The following is a 19,937-nucleotide window of genomic DNA, read 5'->3' as shown; positions in this document are numbered from 1 at the left end:
GACCCTACTGAACTCAGTAGTCTATTACTAAGGTGGTCTACTGAACTCAGTAGTCTATTACCAGGGTGGTCTACTGAACTCAGTAGTCTATTACTCGGGTGGTCTCCTGAACTCAGTAGTCTATTACCAGGGTGGTCTACTGTTAGACCCTACTGAACTCAGTAGTCTATTACTCGGGTGGTCTACTGAACTCAGTAGTCTATTACCAGGGTGGTCTACAGTTAGACCCTACTGAACTCAGTAGTCTATTACTAGGGTGGTCTACTGTTAGACCCTACTGAACTCAGTAGTCTATTACCAGGGTGGACTACTGAACTCAGTAGTCTATTGCTAGGGTGGTCTACAGTTAGACCCTACTGAACTCAGTAGTCTATTACCAGGGTGGTTTACTGAACTCAGTAGTCTATTACCAGGGTGGTCTACTGAACTCAGTAGTCTATTACCAGGGTGGTCTACAGTTAGACCCTACTGAACTCAGTAGTCTATTACCAGGGTGGTTTACTGAACTCAGTAGTCTATTACTAGGGTGGTCTACAGTTAGACCCTACTGAACTCAGTAGTCTATTACTAGGGTAGTCTACAGTTAGACCCTACTGAACTCAGTAGTCTATTACTAGGGTAGTCTACAGTTAGACCCTACTGAACTCAGTAGTCTATTACTAGGGTGGTCTACAGTTAGACCCTACTGAACTCATTAGTCTATTACTAGGGTGGTCTACTGAACTCAGTAATCTATTACCAGGGTGGTCTACTGAACTCATTAGTCTATTACCAGGGTGGTCTACTGAACTCAGTAGTCTATTACCAGGGTGGTCTACTGAACTCATTAGTCTATTACCAGGGTGGTCTACTGAACTCATTAGTCTATTACCAGGGTGGTCTACTGAACTCATTAGTCTATTACCAGGGTGGTCTACTGAACTCAGTAGTCTATTACCAGGGTGGTCTACAGTTAGACCCTACTGAACTCAGTAGTCTATTACTAGGGTTGTCTACTGTTAGACCCTACTGTACTCAGTAGTCTATTACTCGGGTGGTCTACTGAACTCAGTAGTCTATTACTAGGGTGGTCTACTGTTAGACCCTACTGTACTCAGTAGTATATTACTAGGGTGGTCTACTGAACTCAGTAGTCTATTACTAGGGTGGTCTACTGAACTCAGTAGTCTATTACTAGGGTGGTCTACTGAACTCAGTAGTCTATTACTAGGGTGGTTTACTGAACTCAGTGGTCTATTACTAGGGTGGTCTACTGAACTCAGTGGTCTATTACTAGGGTGGTCTACTGTTAGACCCTACTGTAGTCAGTAGTCTATTACTCGGGTGGTCTACTGAACTCAGTAGTCTATTACTAGGGTGGTCTACTGAACTCAGTAGTCTATTACTAGGGTGGTCTACTGAACTCAGTGGTCTATTACTAGGGTGGTCTACTGAACTCAGTAGTCTATTACTCGGGTGGTCTACTGAACTCAGTAGTCTATTACTCTGGTGGTCTACTGAACTCAGTAGTCTATTACTAGGGTGGTCTACTGAACTCAGTAGTCTATTACTAGGGTGGTCTACTGAACTCAGTGGTCTATTACTAGGGTGGTCTACTGAACTCAGTAGTCTATAACTAGGGTGGTCTACTGAACTCAGTAGTCTATTACTCAGGTGGTCTACTGAACTCAGTAGTCTATTACTAGGGTGGTCTACTGAACTCAGTTGTCTATTACTAGGGTGGTCTACTGAACTCAGTAGTCTATTACTCGGGTGGTCTACTGAACTCAGTAGTCTATTACTAGGGTGGTCTACTGAACTCAGTGGTCTATTACTAGGGTGGTCTACTGAACTCAGTAGTCTATTACTCGGGTGGTCTACTGAACTCAGTAGTCTACTGCTAGGGTGGTCTACTGAACTCAGTAGTCTATTACCAGGGTGGTCTACTGAACTCAGTAGTCTATTACCAGGGTGGTCTACTGAACTCAGTAGTCTATAACTAGGGTAGTCTACTGCTAGTCCCCTACTGATCGTACCTAGGATGATCGGCTAAAAGTTTGTACAGGCCTATCCACCCTCGCTTGACAAACAGAGAGAAAGCCCTGTGGGCCAGGTCAGTGAGATTAGCTATTTGTACATACACAACAATGGCAAGTGCAAGGCAGTGTAGTCCTAACCTTCCTGACACTAGAGACCCTACTGATCCTGACCGGACTATGTAGACAGGATCCTAGTAACTGTTGTACGTCCACCTCCACTGGACGGACTATCACTTTGTTTAAAGAGCAACACTATAATCTACTGTATGCAGATGTTTTGTTTGATGTTTAGAAAATACAAAACTAACAGTATCATTATGCCATGTGTTGATTGTAGGCTTCAAGTCAAGACATTTTCACCCCTCAATACTGGTGAACCTATTTGAAACATAACAACAGATTAAAAGGCAGCTGATATCCACAGCAATCGTCAGGACACGCTCACCTAGCACTGAATTTTAATCTAACTGAAAGCCTACCATTTCTATACGTACAAATATCGAACATTTTACGTAAAATCATACCATATCATAATGCACATATCATAATAAATAGTATTTGCTGTGATTGAAATTATTAAAATTCAACCCAAGCAGCTACTGCAAAATGTGTAGGCCTATCTGTTTATCTAGTGGAAGTACCCGGCTAGTTACAGATGTTAGCAGCTGTTGCTAGTGCCCTGGTTTTGTGGTTTAATTTTAGAGGTCCAGTGTGGGACGGCCATGGGCAGATGGCTGACAAGAGGATTATCTGACTAAGCCTTTGTCATCTGGTGCTAGTAGCTACGCATGTTGTCTGTGGAGAAATACAAGGTGGATGGACGCCTCCTGCCTGTTCTGTACACACAGTGCTGTCTAGACCATCTACTATGACCTTCATGGTTATTATCTGACCCTCTACTATAACCTTCCTGGTTATTATCTGACCCCCTCTACTATAACCTTTGTGGTAATTATCTGACCCCCTCTACTATAACCTTCATGGTTATTATCTGACCCCCTTCTACTATAACCTTCATGGTTAATATCTGACCCTGTTGGTCATCTAGGTTGGTCATCTTCTGACCCTGTTGGACATCGTCTTAGGTTCCTGCCTTCTAGAGAGTTTTCCTAGCCACTGTGTTTCTACCTCTGCATTGCTTGCTGTTTGGGGTTTGAGGCTGGGTTTCTGTAAAGCACCTTGTGACAACTGCTGATGTAAAAAGGACTTGCACAATTGTTTTTGACTGTATATAGTGTGTAAACCAGTGAAGGCTGATGAGGGGAGGACAGCTCATCATAACGTTGACTATTTATAGGTGTGTATACACCCGTCTCAACGTCAACAGTGAAGAGGCGACTCCGGGATGCTGGCCTTCTAAGCAGTTGCAAAGAAAAAGCCATTATCAAACTGGCCAATAAAAAGAAAAGATTAAGATGAGCAAAAGAACACAGACACTGGACAGAAGAACTATGCCTAGAAGGCCAGCATCCCGGAGTCGCCTCTTCAATGTTAACGTTGACTGGTGTTTTGCGGGTACTATTTAATGAAGCTGCCAGTTGAGGCGTCTGTTTCTCAAACTAGACACTAATGTACTTGTTCTCTTGCTCAGTTGTGCACCGGGTCCTCTTTCTATTCTGGTTAGAGCCAGTTTGTGCTGTTCTGTGAAGGGAGTAGTACACAGCATTGTATGAGATCTTCAGTTTCTTGGCAATTTCTCGCATGGAATAGCCTTAATTTCTAAGAACAAGAATAGACTGACGAGTTTCAGAAGAAAGTTATTTGTTTCTGGCCATTTTGAGCCTGTAAACGAACCCACAAATGCTGATGCTCCAGATACTCAACTAGTCTAAAGAAGGCCAGTTGTATTGCTTCTTTATTCAGATCAACAGTTTTCAGCTGTGCTAACAGTATTGAAAAAGGTTTTTCTAATGATCAATTAGCCTTTCAAAATGATAAACTTGGATTAGCTAACACAACGTGCCATTGGAACACAGGAGTGATGGTTGCTGATAATGGGTCTCTGTACACCTATGTAGATATTCCATAATAAAATCTGTCGTTTCCAGTAACGATAGTCATTTACAACATTATCAATGTCTACACTGTACTTCTGATCAATTTGATTTTATTTTAAATGGATTTTTTTTAAACTTTTCTTTCAAAAACAAGGACATTTCTAAGTGACCCCAAACATTTGAACGGTGGTGTATGTATGCACACAAACAAAAGTTTGGACACCTACTCATTTACTATTTTCTACATTGTAGAATAGTAGTAAAGACATTGAAACTATGAAATAACATATGGAATCATGTAGTAACCATAAGTGTTAAATCAAAATATATTTTAGATTCTTCAAAGTAGCCACCCTTTGCCTTGATGACAGATTTGCACTCTTGGCATTCTCTCAACCAGAGAGACTTTTTCTTGTTAAGATACAGCCTTATTCTAACATGTATTAAATAAAATACTCAGCACACTTACTCTACACACAATACCTCATAATGACAAAGCAAAAACAGTTTATTTTTGCAAATGTGAAAAACATGGATTTGGAAAGGCACACACCCTGTCTATATTATAAGGTCCCACAGTTGAAAGGGCATCCTGTTTCCACCATCCCTACAGTGAAGCATGGTGGTGGTAGCATCATGCTGTGAGGGTGTTTTTCAGTGGCAGGAACTGGGAGGCTTGACAGGATCCACACAAAGATGAACGAAGCAAAGTCGGGAGAGATCCTTGATGAAAACCTGCTCAGGACCTCAGACTGGGACGAAGGTTCACCTTCCAACAGGACAACAAACCTAAGCACAAAGCTAAGACAAAGCAGGAGTGGCTTCGAGACAAGTCTCTGAATGTCCTTGAGTGGCCCAGCCAGAGACCAGACTTGAACCCGATCGAACATCTCTGGAGAGACCTGAAAATAGCTGTGCAGCGACGGCCCCATCCAACCTGACAGAGCTTGAGAGGATCTGCAGAGAAGAATGGGAGAAACTCCCCAAATACAGGTGTGCCAAGCTAATAGCGTCGTACCCAGGAAGACTCAAGGCTGTAATCAATGCCAAATGTTCTACAACAAAGTACTGGGTAAAGGGTCTGAATACTTATGTAAATGTGATATTTCAGTTTATTAAAAAAAATAAAAAAAATAGCAAACATAAATCTTTATCATTATGGGGTATTGTGTGTAGATTGATGAGTAAAAAAAACGATTTAATCCATTTTAAAATAAGGCTGTAACATAACAAAATGTGGAAAGAGTCGAGGAGAACATCTTTGGAATAGCTAGCGCTCCCTCCTCTCTGCCAGTACAGCTAGCCTAGCGCTCCCTCCTCTCTGCCAGTACAGCTAGCCTAGCGCTCCCTCCTCTCTGCCAGTACAGCTAACCTAGCGCTCCCTCCTCTCTGCCAGTACAGCTAGCCTAGCGCTCCCTCCTCTCTGCCAGTACAGCTAGCCTAGCGCTCCTTCCTCTCTGCCAGTACAGCTAGCCTAGCGCTCCCTCCTCTCTGCCAGTACAGCTAGCCTAGCGCTCCCTCTTTTTATTTCACCTTTATTTAACCAGGTAGGCTAGTTGAGAACAAGTTCTCCTTTATAACTGCGACCTGGCCAAGATAAAGCATAGCAGAGTGAACAGACAACAACACAGAGTTACACATGGAGTAAACAATAAACAAGTCAATAACACAGTAGGGGAAAATGAGTCTATATACATTGTGTGCAAAAGGCATGAGGAGGTAGGCAATAAATAGGCCATAGGAGCGAATAATTACAATTTAGCAGATTAACACTGGAGTGATAAATCATCAGATGATCATGTGCAAGTAGAGATACTGGTGTGCAAAAGAGCAGAAAAGTAAATAAATAAAAACAGTATGGGGATGAGGTAGGTAAATTGGGTGGGCTGTTTACAGATGGACTATGTACATCTGAGGGGGGAAAAAGTGATCCATATTTTTGAAATATGCTGGTAGGGACTCAAGGCCCTATGAACAGACTGGAGTACGTTTCAAAAGGCACCCTATTCCTTATTGGCCCCTGGTCAAAAGTAGTGCACTACAAAGGGAATAGGGTGCCATTAGGGCTCTGGTCTAAAGTAGTGCACTAGGGAATAGGGTGTCATAGGGCTCTGGTTTAAAGTAGTGCACTAGGGAATAGGGGGTGGAAGGTAGCCTAGTGGTTAGAGCGTTAGGTCAGTAACCGAAAGGTTGCTAGATCGAATCCCCGAGCTGACAAGGTAAAAATCGGTCGCTCTGTCCCTGAACAAGGCAGTTAACCCACTGTTCCTAGTCCGTCATCGTAAATAAGAATTTGTTCTTAACCGACTTAACTAGTTAAATAAAGGTTCAATTAAAAAAAAAAAAAAATGGATGGATGGAGACTTAATAGTAAGTTGTTCATTGAAGTTGACAGATACAAAATGGATCCAATACAGACAGAGAGTAATCACCAAACAAAGTCAATCATCTAGTCTCTAAACATGGTGACATGTCTGATCTCCATCACCAGACTGGCATTTTTAATTACAGCAGACAAAATAAAACAAGTTTTGATGTCTAAATAAAACTAATGTATAAATCCAGTTCAAACGTAATAGGGTTGGTACTGGCAGACATTTTGTCTGATTTTACGATGACTTCTTTAAAAAAAAAATGTATTTCCTGCCTTTTCCTCCAAATGATTGTATTACTGAAATCCATAGACTGTCAATTAAACAATAAAACATTTGTAAACTTCTATCTGTTCAAAAAACATTTGTGTGCATTACAAAAACAACAGTGACTCAGTCACTTGCCCTCCCCAACAGTCCGCATCAATAAGTTACAATGCTCTGCGTTCTCCTATTCAGTCCTTTCAGATAGAAAAGGGGGCGAAGGAAACGTGGTCGAGGCCAGCGAGGAACCAGCCCCTGGTGTTGCATCACTTCCTCTCAGCTGTGTCCTTTTGACTGATGACCATCAAAACTTTTGTACTTGCCCCGACCTGGTGTATGCTTGCCCCGACCTGGTGTATGCTTGCCCCGACCTGGCGTGTCCTTGCCCCGACCTGGCGTGTCCTTGCCCCGACCTGGCGTGTCCTTGCCCCGACCTGGCGTGTCCTGGGGGGCACGACTTGGCGTGTGCTGGGGGGCACGACCTGGTGTATGCTTGCCCCGACCTGGTGTATGCTAGCCCCGACCTGGCGTGTCGTGGGGGGCAAGACCTGGCGTGTGCTGGGGGGCAAGACCTGGCGTGTGCTGGGGGGCAAGACCTGGCGTGTGCTGGGGGGCAAGACCTGGCGTGTCCTGGGGGGCACGACTTGGCGTGTGCTGGGGGGCACGACCTGGTGTATGCTTGCCCCGACCTGGTGTATGCTTGCCCCGACCTGGCGTGTCGTGGGGGGCAAGACCTGGCGTGTGCTGGGGGACAAGACCTGGCGTGTCCTGCGGGGCACAACCTGGCGTGCCCTTTGATGCCCTTTCCTCAAGTTTCCACAGGGCGTTCCTGAGGAAGCGAGATGCCGCTGCTTTGTTGAGACGGGCCGCTTTCCTCCTGTCAGCGATCTCCTTTACACGGTTCATATACATCCTGATCCTCTCTATAATCAGGAGAAAATAAAGGACTTAAAAATAACATAATGATACTTAGCAGTACATTTACATTTAGTCATTTAGCAGACGCTCTTATCCAGAGCGACTTACAGTAGAGTGCATACATTTTATTACATTTTTTTTTACATACTGAGACAAGGATATCCCTACCGGCCAAACCCTCCCTAACCCGGACGACGCTATGCCAATTGTGCGTCGCCCCACGGACCTCCCGGTTGCGGCCGGCTGCGACAGAGCCTGGGCGCGAACCCAGAGACTCTGGTGGCGCAGCTAGCACTGCGATGCAGTGCCCTAGACCACTGTGCCACCCGGGAGGCCACACAGTAGGGGTAGGCATGGTTATTCGAACAGACGTTAATATTCTAATACTAGCAGGAGTATTACTGTTATTTATGTTTTATCATAGGCCTATTTTAACAATGAAAATGCTTTGTCTAAATTAAATACAATTATCTGTGACAGCGCAACACATACTAGATATACCATGACATTTAAAATGCTCAATTTAAAAAAATAAAAAACGTTTTAATGTGACGTGCACCCCATAAAAAAAGACATACTGGCCAATCAAAGTGACACTGTCTACAGTCAGTGTCTCTAGGTGTAGCCAGCAACGTGGGAGATCTCTAATCAATGCAAAATGGAAATGAAGTAATTAAGTTAGTTAAAATCAGAAGGAGCAGACTACAACGACGAGCAACCATCAGGTAAAACTGTTGTTTAATCTGAATGGAGTTGTTGTAGACAAGGACGGGAAGTGCAGCAAAAACAGCCTCAATTAGTCTCGTTCGCTGGCTATCTTAGCTAGCTAGCTGGCTATCTTAGCTAGCTAGCTGGCTATCTTAGCTAGCTAGCTGGCTATCTTAGCTAGCTAGCTGGCTATCTTAGCTAGCTAGCTGGCTATCTTAGCTAGCTAGCTGGCTATCTTAGCTAGCTAGCTGGCTATCTTAGCTAGCTAGCTGGCTATCTTAGCTAGCTAGCTGGCTATCTTAGCTAGCTAGCTGGCTATCTTAGCTAGCTAGCTGGCTATCTTAGCTAGCTAGCTGGCTATCTTAGCTAGCTAGCTGGCTATCTTAGCTAGCTAGCTGGCTATCTTAGCTAGCTAGCTGGCTATCTTAGCTAGCTAGCTGGCTATCTTAGCTAGCTAGCTGGCTATCTTAGCTAGCTAGCTGGCTATCTTAGCTAGCTAGCTGGCTATCTTAGCTAGCTAGCTGGCTATCTTAGCTAGCTAGCTGGCTATCTTAGCTAGCTAGCTGGCTATCTTAGCTAGCTAGCTGGCTATCTTAGCTAGCTAACTTCTTCACATCAATTTGATGCAGTCAAGACAGGCACTACCAGATGGGATGATAGATACAGGGCTGACGTGTGGCGCCTAAGTTAGAAAAATGTATGCGCACACAAAGAAACTTAGGAGCACAATGAAAAATATGAGGTAATAAAGCTAGAATCCTTCATTTTTCAAGTCACACCGATGCAACCAAATTACAATTTCAACGCTCCCCATCCAACTTGACAGGATCTGCAGAGAAGAACTGTTTTTCTTTTGTCACTATGGGGTATTGTGTGTAGATTGATTTAATCCATTTTAGAATAAGGCTGTTACGTAACAAAATCTGGGGATAAAAAATCTGGGGATCTGAATACTTTCTGAATGTATGTAGAGCACGGAGATGGAAACTATGGAAACAACATGTTTGTCTAATTAGCGTCAGTTTTTAGGGTTTCTCTCCCTCCCTCCCTCGTAAAACTCGCCGGCCTCTGCCCATCGCACTGCTACAAGCAAGCCGCATCCATGCCCTGATGTTATTCGAATTGTGAATTGATTTCAAATGCCCCATCCCTACTTAGCAAACTGTTATCTTAAGTGACTTACAGTAGGCTACAGTATATGTGTGGTGTTGTATGGAGGTTATGGAAGTTGACAGACCATAATAGGTTGGGATGAGTGAAATTCTCTTCAGGGTAAAAATAAATAATATCTTACCATCTCTTGCTTGATTCCATGTTCTTTGGGGTTTATTCCTTGTGTGACCAAGTACACTGTAAACAACACAACAACAATACTAATTTAGCATGGGGAGTGTTGTGGTGACAGTCATTTAATCATCTTTACATACATGTTTTCCAGCAGAATGGATATAATTGTAAAACATTAACCTGGCTTTGCCTGCTAGGAAAATATAGCAAACTTACTCCAGAAAAGAGAGTTGAGGCTATATGCAGACATTAGGTCCAGCTTGGCTTGTTCCAGAGGATCCAGCTGTCAGGAAAGCAAGAGACACATCGAAAGGGTTTGTTTTCTCTCACCCAGTTCGAACAGGTAGGTTGGGTTTGCACCAGGTTAAAAGTCACTGCATTCGTTTTGTAAACAGGCTGACTATGTTAAGCACATGGGAGTAATACCTTAGTATTCCCTGTTTCCACATTAAAAAAACACCTTTGATAGAAAACATGTGCGTTTATCTTCCTTCCCAAGGAAAACCAGTTTCAGAATTCAAACATATATATATATTTTTAACAGAAAATACATGTTGTAGCCCTGTTTCTGAAGCATGCACCATGCTGCCTTGTTGACAACATGACCCGGAGCATTAGACTGCAGTTACATTTGGAGCAGGGTACTTCGCTTTCGCACGTTTTGCCCGGTCACGTGTCAGGCCATAGCTCTGTGCACCCCAGTTCAGTGTAATTGAACCTCCTACGTAGTAAGGGTTGGCCAACAGAGGCCTAAATATTACTGTTCTGTTGACTGACAGTCCCAAAAATCATGGGTGTATTCATTACGACAATTCTGTTGCAAAACGTTGTCTGTTGCAAAAATGCTTTGTGACAGATACCATTCACTCCAAACAGAAAACGAGAGTTGTATTGGAAGAATTCAGGTAGGCCCCTCACAGTTTCGTTTGTTCTGTCTGGTTCATAAACTGTAAAAACGGTTTCCGTTGCGAGACGTAATGAATACACCCCAGGACTTCAGATAACACTGAAAACCAAGTCACCGACTGGCTGACCACTACTTACCCGTTGTACCAGCTCATTTCTTGGCATCGATATGACGGTCTGCACCATGTTGTTGACAGCACCGACTGACGACTCAAACCCTGTGAGCTGCTCCTCAATCTCAGTAGGGTAGTCTTCCACATGGATGTCCTCTGCCATGTTGTCTGGGGGAGATTGAGAAAGACAATTCAAAAAATGTTAGCTAGATAGACATAGTAGGTACTAGAAAACGGTAGTTTACCAACTTGTTAACTACTAATGTTAACTACTCCATGACAACTGAATTGCAGCATATATTTATTCCACCATCGTTGATGCAGCTAAAACACAGAGGAAGAGACAAATATATCGTCATTGGCTAGTTGCTTGTTGCCAGTAGATCCGCGAACAGGCTTCCTGTGTAGATTAAGACACCTCGGGAAAAAATGGACCTCAATCCAGGAATGAGAAATGCATTGTACTCCGAATTGCCCCGTTAGCCATGCATGATGTTAGCTAGCTTGGCTGGCTGGCTAGCGTTCAAAACAAGGATTTTGAACAGCTAACGTTAACTACGGCTCAGAGAAAACGTATTATTTCAGTCAATTACAAAGTCCCTCGCAACACTTCCTTAACTACTCATTGTTTGGATAGTTTATTATTGTAGCTAGTTATTGCAATAATGTGAAGTTGCCCACCTGTTTCTCCACCCACACACACACATACACACACACATTTATACACACACGTTGTAGTCCGACCGGAAGTACATCAGCGTCAACATTCTCGTCTATGTTTTGAATTTCCGCTATCCATAAACTCAACCCGCTCTCTCTCTGTGTTGGAGTGCAGAAAACTAAATTCAAGCGCTGAAGTGTATATCGCCAAGGGCTATTATGGAGGTACATTTGTGTCTTTTTGTCGAGAGCAAAACTTTTTTTTTCAATCAAAAATAATTGTTCTGAAAGCAAAAACGAGGCTTCCAAGTAAATGTTTTGCAATGAAATATTTTGTCGATAGATCGCAAAACTTTATGCATTTTATTTCAAAAACATATTTCGAGAACAAAAAAGCTATTTGAAAACAAAACTCAAATTTAATTTTGCGATCAACCACCCTCTATTTTGGCTAGACTACCCCCTTTGCTTGCAGTGTTATTTATTTTATTTATTTTTTGCTTTTGAAACTTTTTTGTTGTTGATTGAAACACCAGTTCACCAGTTCATGACATTGTAACGGTTAGCTTTTTTTGCGGAAAAATATAACTGCGTTTCCATTAGCTAATGAAACATAGGCCTACTTTAAAACACAGCTGCACTCAGTGTTGTCATACATCAAATCAAGTTTATTTTATATAGCCCTTCGTACATCAGCTAATATCTCGAAGTGCTGTACAGAAACCCAGCCTAAAACCCCAAACAGCAAGCAATGCAGGTGTAGAAGCACGGTGGCAAGGAAAAACTCCCTAGAAAGGCAAAAACCTAGGAAGAAACCTAGAGAGGAACCAGGCTATGAGGGGTGGCCAGTCCTCTTCTGGCTGTGCCGGGTGGAGATTATAACAGAACTATGCCAAGATGTTCAAAATGTTCATAAGTGACAAGCATGGTCAAATAATAATCAGGAATAAATGTCAGTTGGCTTTTCATAGCCGATCATTAAGAGTTGAAAACAGCAGGTCTGGGACAGGTGGCGGTTCCATAACCGCAGGCAGAACAGTTGAAACTGGAATAGCAGCAAGGCCAGGTGGACTGGGGACAGCAAGGAGTCATCATGCCCGGTAGTCCTGACGTATGGTCCTAGGGCTCAGGTCCTCCGAGAGAGAGAAAGAAAGAGAGAAGGAGAGAATTAGAGAGCCAAGATTTTCAAAATGTTCATAAATGACAAGCATGGTCAAATAATAATCAGGAATAAATGTCAGTTGGCTTTTCATAGCCGATCATTAAGAGTTGCAAACAGCAGGTCTGGGACAGGTAGGGGTTCCATAACCGCAGGCAGAACAGTTATTAGCCGATACATGCATTGTTTTTAATCATATAACATTAACTAATTGGGATATTGTTTCATTGCAGGGAAGAATGGCTCAGCAGCTATTGATCAGGTTGAGGGATGGGTTAAGATCTATCATCACCAGATTACCCATTGATTTTGAATATCTTCTGTTTGTGTGCACACAAGACTTAGTTTGTTCGAGCTGGGGTAAATTATATTGATATTCCCGCGGAGGTGGTAGATGATCTGCAACAGTTTATTGAAGTTGTCAGCACCTATCTCACACACAATGTTGTCCCTTCACTATTTACTGAAGTTGTTATCAGTTCTTATAGTGGGAATGTAGGACGGCCAAAACTATAAATTACTCGTGAGACACTTCAAAGTATGCTGGATACTGTTTTTCCTCTGGCTAATTTAGCTGACATGCATGGCATTTCAAGGTCGACCATTTACAGAAGTATGAAAGAACACAATATGTCTGTCAGGGAAGGCTATTCTGATATGTCAGATGAAGAGTTCGACCAGAAAGTCAGGGCCATTAAGACAAGGATGCCCCATGCCTGCTTTAGAATGGTCAAAGGAAGTCTCAGAGCAATGGGTCATCTGTTAGGTATGCGTAACTGGCTGTAAGGGAGTCAGGCGCAGGAGAGCAGAATTTGGGTAGCAAACGGAGCCTTTTATTTAGGCGAACAAAACACACTAAGAACACTAAACACAATACGGGTTGACATAACCCAGCGCAACCAGTCTAATGTGCGCATACACAAAACAATAAACAATTTCACACACAGACATGGGGAGAACAGAGGGTTAAATACACAACAAGTAATGATGGAATTGAAACCAGGTGTAAGGGAAGACAAGATAAAACAAATGGAAAATGAAAGGTGGATCGGCGATGGCTAGAAGGCCGGTGACGTCAACCTCCGAACGCCGCCCGAACAAGGAGAGGAACCGACTTCGGCGGAAGTCGTGACATCACTGTGTACAATGGAGAAGAGTTAGGGAGTCTTTGCAGCGTGTTGATGGTGCAGGTATCATAGCCAGAATGATCCAGCTTTTTGTTGCATTGCTCGGCGAAGATACTCTGTTCCTGCTCCCCTGTCTCTCATCCACATTGATACAAATCATAAATCATTGATAAGGTACTAAGATGTATAATGTCTCTATCAAATCTAAGAAGTTATTTTAACTTTTTTTTATTCTTACTTATTTGTAGACAAATGTTCAATGATGTATGAAATGGGAATTATTCTTTATCAACTGGTAAAACATAAATAATGAAGCAGGTTAACAGGTTTTAAACATTTCACTATTAATCCCAAATGCTTTTTTTTCTTCAAGATACAACATTGTCATCTTTGTCCTTAATAGATAGATTTTCAAGGAAGTTCAGTATATTATTTTGTATGTATATTGCATATTTCCCATTACCTAATGAACAACCACAATACCAGTCTGGTGTCAAGCGTAGGCTACCTCTTGTTCAGATGTTCTACCTTTTCTTTCTCTCTGTTAGAGTTGAACGCTTATGGAGAGAGGTTTGGAGTGCTGTGATATGTTAGTACCACAACTTGCTGCACAGTTTGGAGGAAGAAAGCTACCTTGACCTGTCGAATTCTATCCACCTCTTCTGTGTGGGGATATGTGTTCCTACCTCGTCTTCGGGCAGATCTACAACATTTCACAGAGAGTTGGAATAATCACCCTTTAAGTACAGAGGCAAACCTGACACCTCACCAGCTGTGGCATATCGGAACGCTCCAAACACCTGTGACTGAGCCAGACTATGCAGAGATATGTCTCTGTGTGATATGTGAGTGGCTTGACAGATCTTCCTTTAAATGTATCGTCACTAATACAGATTTGTTTATTTTGAGCATTCCAGATTCAGCAAGTGGAGAACCTGCTTTATCAGGAGGACAATCTGGAAACACTGACAATGGGGTCATTGTTCCTGACATCCCATGGTCCCATGTCTACTGAGAATCTTGCTGTGCTGCAACGTCAAGTGAACCCTACCGCTGACTTCTCATCTTTTGTTCAGGACATTAACATGCATGCTCTTCGATTAGTCATGAGTCTCCAGCCTTTTTAGGCGCAGTCCTCCCACACTATGGAGTATATTGTTTTAGCCCCAGTGACACTCTTGATAATGGCAAAAATGTGTATTTTTTTTGTTGGAAAGGAAAACGACGCCTCTTGACTGGTATGATGTAAACAAACTGTTTTAGTCATTGAAAAGAGCGTTTATAAAATGTAATTTGTATATTTTATGTTTTACAATTAAACTTATTGTAAACCGATGGTATTTATTTTCCACACAGAAGCTTTGTTAATTAACACTTCTCTCTAAAAACAAACCCACCATTTGAACATATGAAACTGATAAATACCATGTCACAATCAACATATGTGTAGTACAACAGTGTCAAAATAATCACCTGAATAATTGTAACATGTTCACGGCAATACCGTTGGACATACAGGTTCCAATGGTTCCAAGTTCAGAGGTGAATCTATAGGACCTTCTAGTAATGCAGTGACCTATAAAACACTATCCAGTTACAGAAGAGTCCATAGGTGTCATATGGCTCCTGAGGTGACTATCTCCCCATATGGCTCCTGAGGTGACTTTCTCTCCCCATATGGCTTCTGGGGTGACTTTCTCTCCCCATATGGCTCCTGAGGTGACTTTCTCTCCCCATATGGCTTCTGGGGTGACTTTCTCTCCCCATATGGCTCCTGAGGTGACTTTCTCTCTTCATATGGCTCCTGAGGTGACTGTCTCTCCCCATATGACTCCTAAGGTGACTTTATCTCCCCATATGGCTTCTGGGGTGACTTTCTCTCCCCATATGGCTCCTGAGGTGACTTTATCTCCCCATATGGCTCCTGAGGTGACTTTCTCTCCCCAAATCATTTATCAAGCTGTCTCCTTTACAGTTTAGTGGTACATGACATCGTGTCTTAACATGAAAATCAAAAACAGGCAGTGACGTCACAATGCTACAGTGACACAGAGCTCAGTGACCGGTGGTTAGTACAATTATATAAACACCAATACAGTATATCCACAAATACAGATCTTTGTCGTGTCAAAATATAAAAATGAGCCAACTGCAGCAACAACTGAGAAATCCCTTCAAATTACATTTAAATAAAAACTTCCATCCCTTTCTGCATACAAATAACATAACCTTGAGTCATCAAAAGGACGTGTACAGTATTATTGTACATCAGCACTTAATTCTAGTCTAACAGAGTGACACTGTCTCACAATGTTATCTTCATCATTTCTGAGCTCCAGAGGTTCCGTCGGAGACCACTGAATAAGTGGTGACTCTGGTGGTTATCAGGACACAGTACTACAAATTAATAACATAAAGACAGACCTAGCTCCTTTGCTTGTGCATAACGCTAGCTTTAAGAGTCTCTCAACCAATTTATGTCCAGGCTTAACGTCTATTGCACTGCATTTGGATAACGTTTATATACTTGTGTTCTATACCACTTGGTGTACACTATACTAAGATGGAGTCTTTGGCCCCCATAGGTCTACTGTATATAGAACAGCTTCAGGCACTTGTTAAACAAAATAAAGAAATAAAAACAAAATGAGTCACATATTAAAGGGGAGAGAACCGATGACACCCTAAAGTAGTTGCAGTACATTTGTAACACTGTAATATGGCAATGACAAGAAACTGAGTGAATTCTATGTCATTTCATTTACATAATTCCCATGGACTAGGATGATACAAAAAAAACACATATTGTTGATACAGTGTAACACTCTTTACTAGTAATGGAGCCACCTAAGGTTTTGGTCTTCAAAGGTATAGTCTAAGACCAGTGTATAAAACATAATGAAACAACTTCACAAAAAGCCCAAATACTATATCAGTCCTTCTGACTATTATTTCTAATAGTACATCCATCCACCCACCCATCCGTCCATCCATCCATCCATCCACCCATCCATCCATCCATCCATCCATCCATCCATCCACCCGTCCATTCATTCATCCACCCATCCATCCATCCCTCCCTCCCTCCCTCCATCCATCCATCCATCCATTCATCCGCCCATCCATTCACCCACCATCCATCCATCAGCCCACCCACCCACCATCATTCCTATGGTGCAGCTCATTTGAGTTTAAAGACTACAGTAGCAGACATACTACAGTAACAAAAGCAGGGTACAAACATACAAAAAATACATACCATCAAGTTCTTGGAGGTAATCTTGAAAGAAATCCAAGATTTCCATCTCTTTCTTTAGGAGAACCACTTTCACTCATCTCTGGGACCAGGTTCGAGATTATGTAGTGTGCATCAAGACATACATTTACTCTCACTATATTTCTGATACACAGAACACCTGACCAAAACCAGGACCCCATAAATAACAATCAGATTTAGCAGGCAGAATATTAAACAGCCCAGTTTGTTAATTACCATGGCATCATCCCCAATCACAAAGAGATTGCGACATTCCTTCTGCCACACCTCAATTAGGTTGTAGACTTCAAGGCCTTCGCGCAGCTGCTGAAGCATCGGAGTAAGTTTTGTGGTTAAATGTAGCAAAATAGCTCTTTACAAAATGAAAAGGATAGAGACATGGACAGTCATTGAGACTTGCATTTCTTACTGCAGATACCTTGGTGCTCTTGTATGAACGGTCATGATAATGTACTCTAAAAACAAATTTGTTTGAAACATATTGAATGAAATCAGTTAACACAAATTGTGAATTGTTGCAATATAAGAATAATAAAATAAAAAATTTAAACACAGTTTCAACTCAGATCAAATGTATCAACCCATGAAGGCTAATGGGTGCTTTGTTAAAATAAGAAAACATTTCACATACCTTATTGTGCTCTCCTTGTGATCCAAGTTGATGGGGCCAGTGTAGCCACAGTTGAGGATTCCTTCAGTGTGGGGTGACAGTTGAGGATTCCTTCAGTGTAGGGTGACAGTTGAAGATTCCTTCAGTGTAGGGTGACAGTTGAAGATTCCTTCAGTGTGGGGTGACAGTTGAGGATTCCTTCAGTGTAGGGTGACAGTTGAGGATTCCGTCAGCGTAGGGTGACAGTTGAGGATTCCTTCAGTGTAGGGTGACAGTTGAGGATTCCTTCAGTGTAGGGTGACAGTTGAGGATTCCGTCAGCGTAGGGTGACAGTTGAGGATTCCGTCAGCGTAGGGTGACAGTTGAGGATTCCTTCAGTGTAGGGTGACAGTTGAGGATTCCTTCAGTGTAGGGTGACAGTTGAAGATTCCTTCAGTGTAGGGTGACAGTTGAAGATTCCTTCAGTGTGGGGTGACAGTTGAAGATTCCTTCAGTGTAGGGTGACAGTTGAGGATTCCGTCAGTGTAGGGTGACAGTTGAGGATTCCTTCAGTGTAGGGTGACAGTTGAGGATTCCTTCAGTGTAGGGTGACAGTTGAAGATTCCTTCAGTGTAGGGTGACAGTTGAGGATTCCTTCAGTGTAGGGTGACAGTTGAGGATTCCGTCAGTGTAGGGTGACAGTTGAGGATTCCGTCAGTGTAGGGTGACAGTTGAAGATTCCTTCAGTGTAGGGTGACAGTTGAAGATTCCTTCAGTGTAGGGTGACAGTTGAAGATTCCTTCAGTGTAGGGTGACAGTTGAAGATTCCTTCAGTGTAGGGTGACAGTTGAAGATTCCTTCAGTGTAGGGTGACAGTTGAGGATTCCTTCAGTGTAGGGTGACAGTTGAAGATTCCTTCAGTTTAGGGTGACAGTTGAAGATTCCTTCAGTGTAGGGTGACAGTTGAAGATTCCTTCAGTGTAGGGTGACAGTTGAAGATTCCTTCAGTGTAGGGTGACAGTTGAAGATTCCTTCAGTGTAGGGTGACAGTTGAAGATTCCTTCAGTGTAGGGTGACAGTTGAAGATTCCTTCAGTGTAGGGTGACAGTTGAAGATTCCTTCAGTGTAGGGTGACAGTTGAAGATTCCTTCAGTGTAGGGTGACAGTTGAAGATTCCTTCAGTGTAGGGTGACAGTTGAGGATTCCTTCAGTGTAGGGTGACAGTTGAAGATTCCTTCAGTGTAGGGTGACAGTTGAAGATTCCTTCAGTGTAGGGTGACAGTTGAAGATTCCTTCAGTGTAGGGTGACAGTTGAAGATTCCTTCAGTGTAGGGTGACAGTTGAGGATTCCTTCAGTTTAGGGTGACAGTTGAGGATTTGTCACGCCCTGGCCTTAGTATTCTTTGTTTTCTTTATTATTTTAGTTAGGTCAGGGTGTGACATGGGGAATGTTTGTGTTTTGTTGGTTTTGGGTGTTTTTTATGGTAAAGGGGTTGTTGTGTAGTATATGGGTTTGTGTGGAGTTCAGGTGTCTAGCGTTGTCTATGTATGTTTAGTTGTCTAGGAGAGTCTATGGTTACCTGAATGAGTTCCCAATTAGAGACAGCTGATTTCGGTTGTCTCTGATTGGGAGCCTTATTTAGGGTAGCCATAGGCTCTCATTGGTTGTGGGTAATTGTCTATGTGATACGTTTGTAGCCAGTGTGTGCACATCGTTGTTTTAGCTTCACGATCGTTTTCTTGTTTTGTTTAGTGTTTAAGTGTTTTTGTTTCGTGTGCCGTCTTCGTAAATAAAAAGGAGATGGCTTATTTTCCAAGTGCTGCGTATTGGTCCGTCAATCCTCCACACGATCGTGACAGAATTACCCACCAAAATACAGAGACCAAGCGGTATGGGAAAAATGCTCGACGGAGCAACAAGGACTTTTGGACTTGGGAGGAGATCCTGTCTGGTAGAGGACCCTGGGCGCAAACTGGAGGAAATCGCTGCTCTCGTGAGAAGAATGAGGCAGCCACAGCCCAGGAGCGCTGGTATGAGGAGGCAGCTAGGAGACGTGGATGGAAGCCGGAGATTCAAGCTCGTAACCGGAATTATGAGGGGACACGTCTTGCACGGAAGCCCGAAAAGCCCGTGAGTAACTCCCAAAAATTTCTTGGGGGGGGGCTAAGGGGTTGTGGGCCAAGGGCAGGTAGGAGACCTGCGCCCACTTCCCAGGCTAACCGTGGAGAGCGGGAGTACGGGCAGACACCGTGTTACGCAGTAGAGCGCACGGTGTCTCCTGTACGTGTGCATAGCCCAGTGCGGGTTATTCCACCTCCCCGCACTGGTAGGGCTAGATTGGGCATTGAGCCAGGTGTCATGAGGCCGGCTCAACGCGTCTGGTCTCCAGTGCGTCTCCTCGGGCCGGCATACATGGCACCTGCCTTACGCATGGTTTCCCCGGTTCGCCTGCATAGCCCAGTGCGGGCTATTCCACCTCGCCGCACTGGCAGGGCGACCGGGAGCATTCAACCAGGTAAGGTTGGGCAGGCTCAATGCTCA

The 19,937-nt window shown here is 43.1% G+C and overlaps 1 protein-coding gene across 1 annotated transcript; it reads right to left on the bottom strand.

The window, feature by feature from the left end:
• Positions 1-3,856: 3,856 nt before the first annotated feature.
• On the bottom strand, positions 3,857-11,257 carry LOC129828574 (nuclear nucleic acid-binding protein C1D-like). Its single transcript, XM_055889620.1, has 7 exons — positions 10,609-11,257; positions 9,781-9,847; positions 9,572-9,627; position 7,747; positions 7,200-7,574; positions 7,086-7,133; positions 3,857-7,001 (listed from the first exon to the last, which is right to left on the bottom strand). The coding sequence occupies exons 1-7, from the start codon at positions 10,744-10,746 to the stop codon at positions 6,928-6,930; spliced, it is 759 nt and encodes a 252-aa protein (XP_055745595.1). The 5' UTR covers positions 10,747-11,257; the 3' UTR covers positions 3,857-6,927.
• Between the last annotated feature and the right edge of the window lie 8,680 nt (positions 11,258-19,937).

The sequence above is a fragment of the Salvelinus fontinalis genome, chromosome 30, assembly GCF_029448725.1.
Source record: "Salvelinus fontinalis isolate EN_2023a chromosome 30, ASM2944872v1, whole genome shotgun sequence".
Taxonomy (NCBI): Eukaryota; Metazoa; Chordata; class Actinopteri; order Salmoniformes; family Salmonidae; genus Salvelinus; species Salvelinus fontinalis.
The sequence above is the reverse complement of the archived record's forward strand: the minus strand, read 5'-3'. Positions and strand labels throughout refer to the sequence as shown.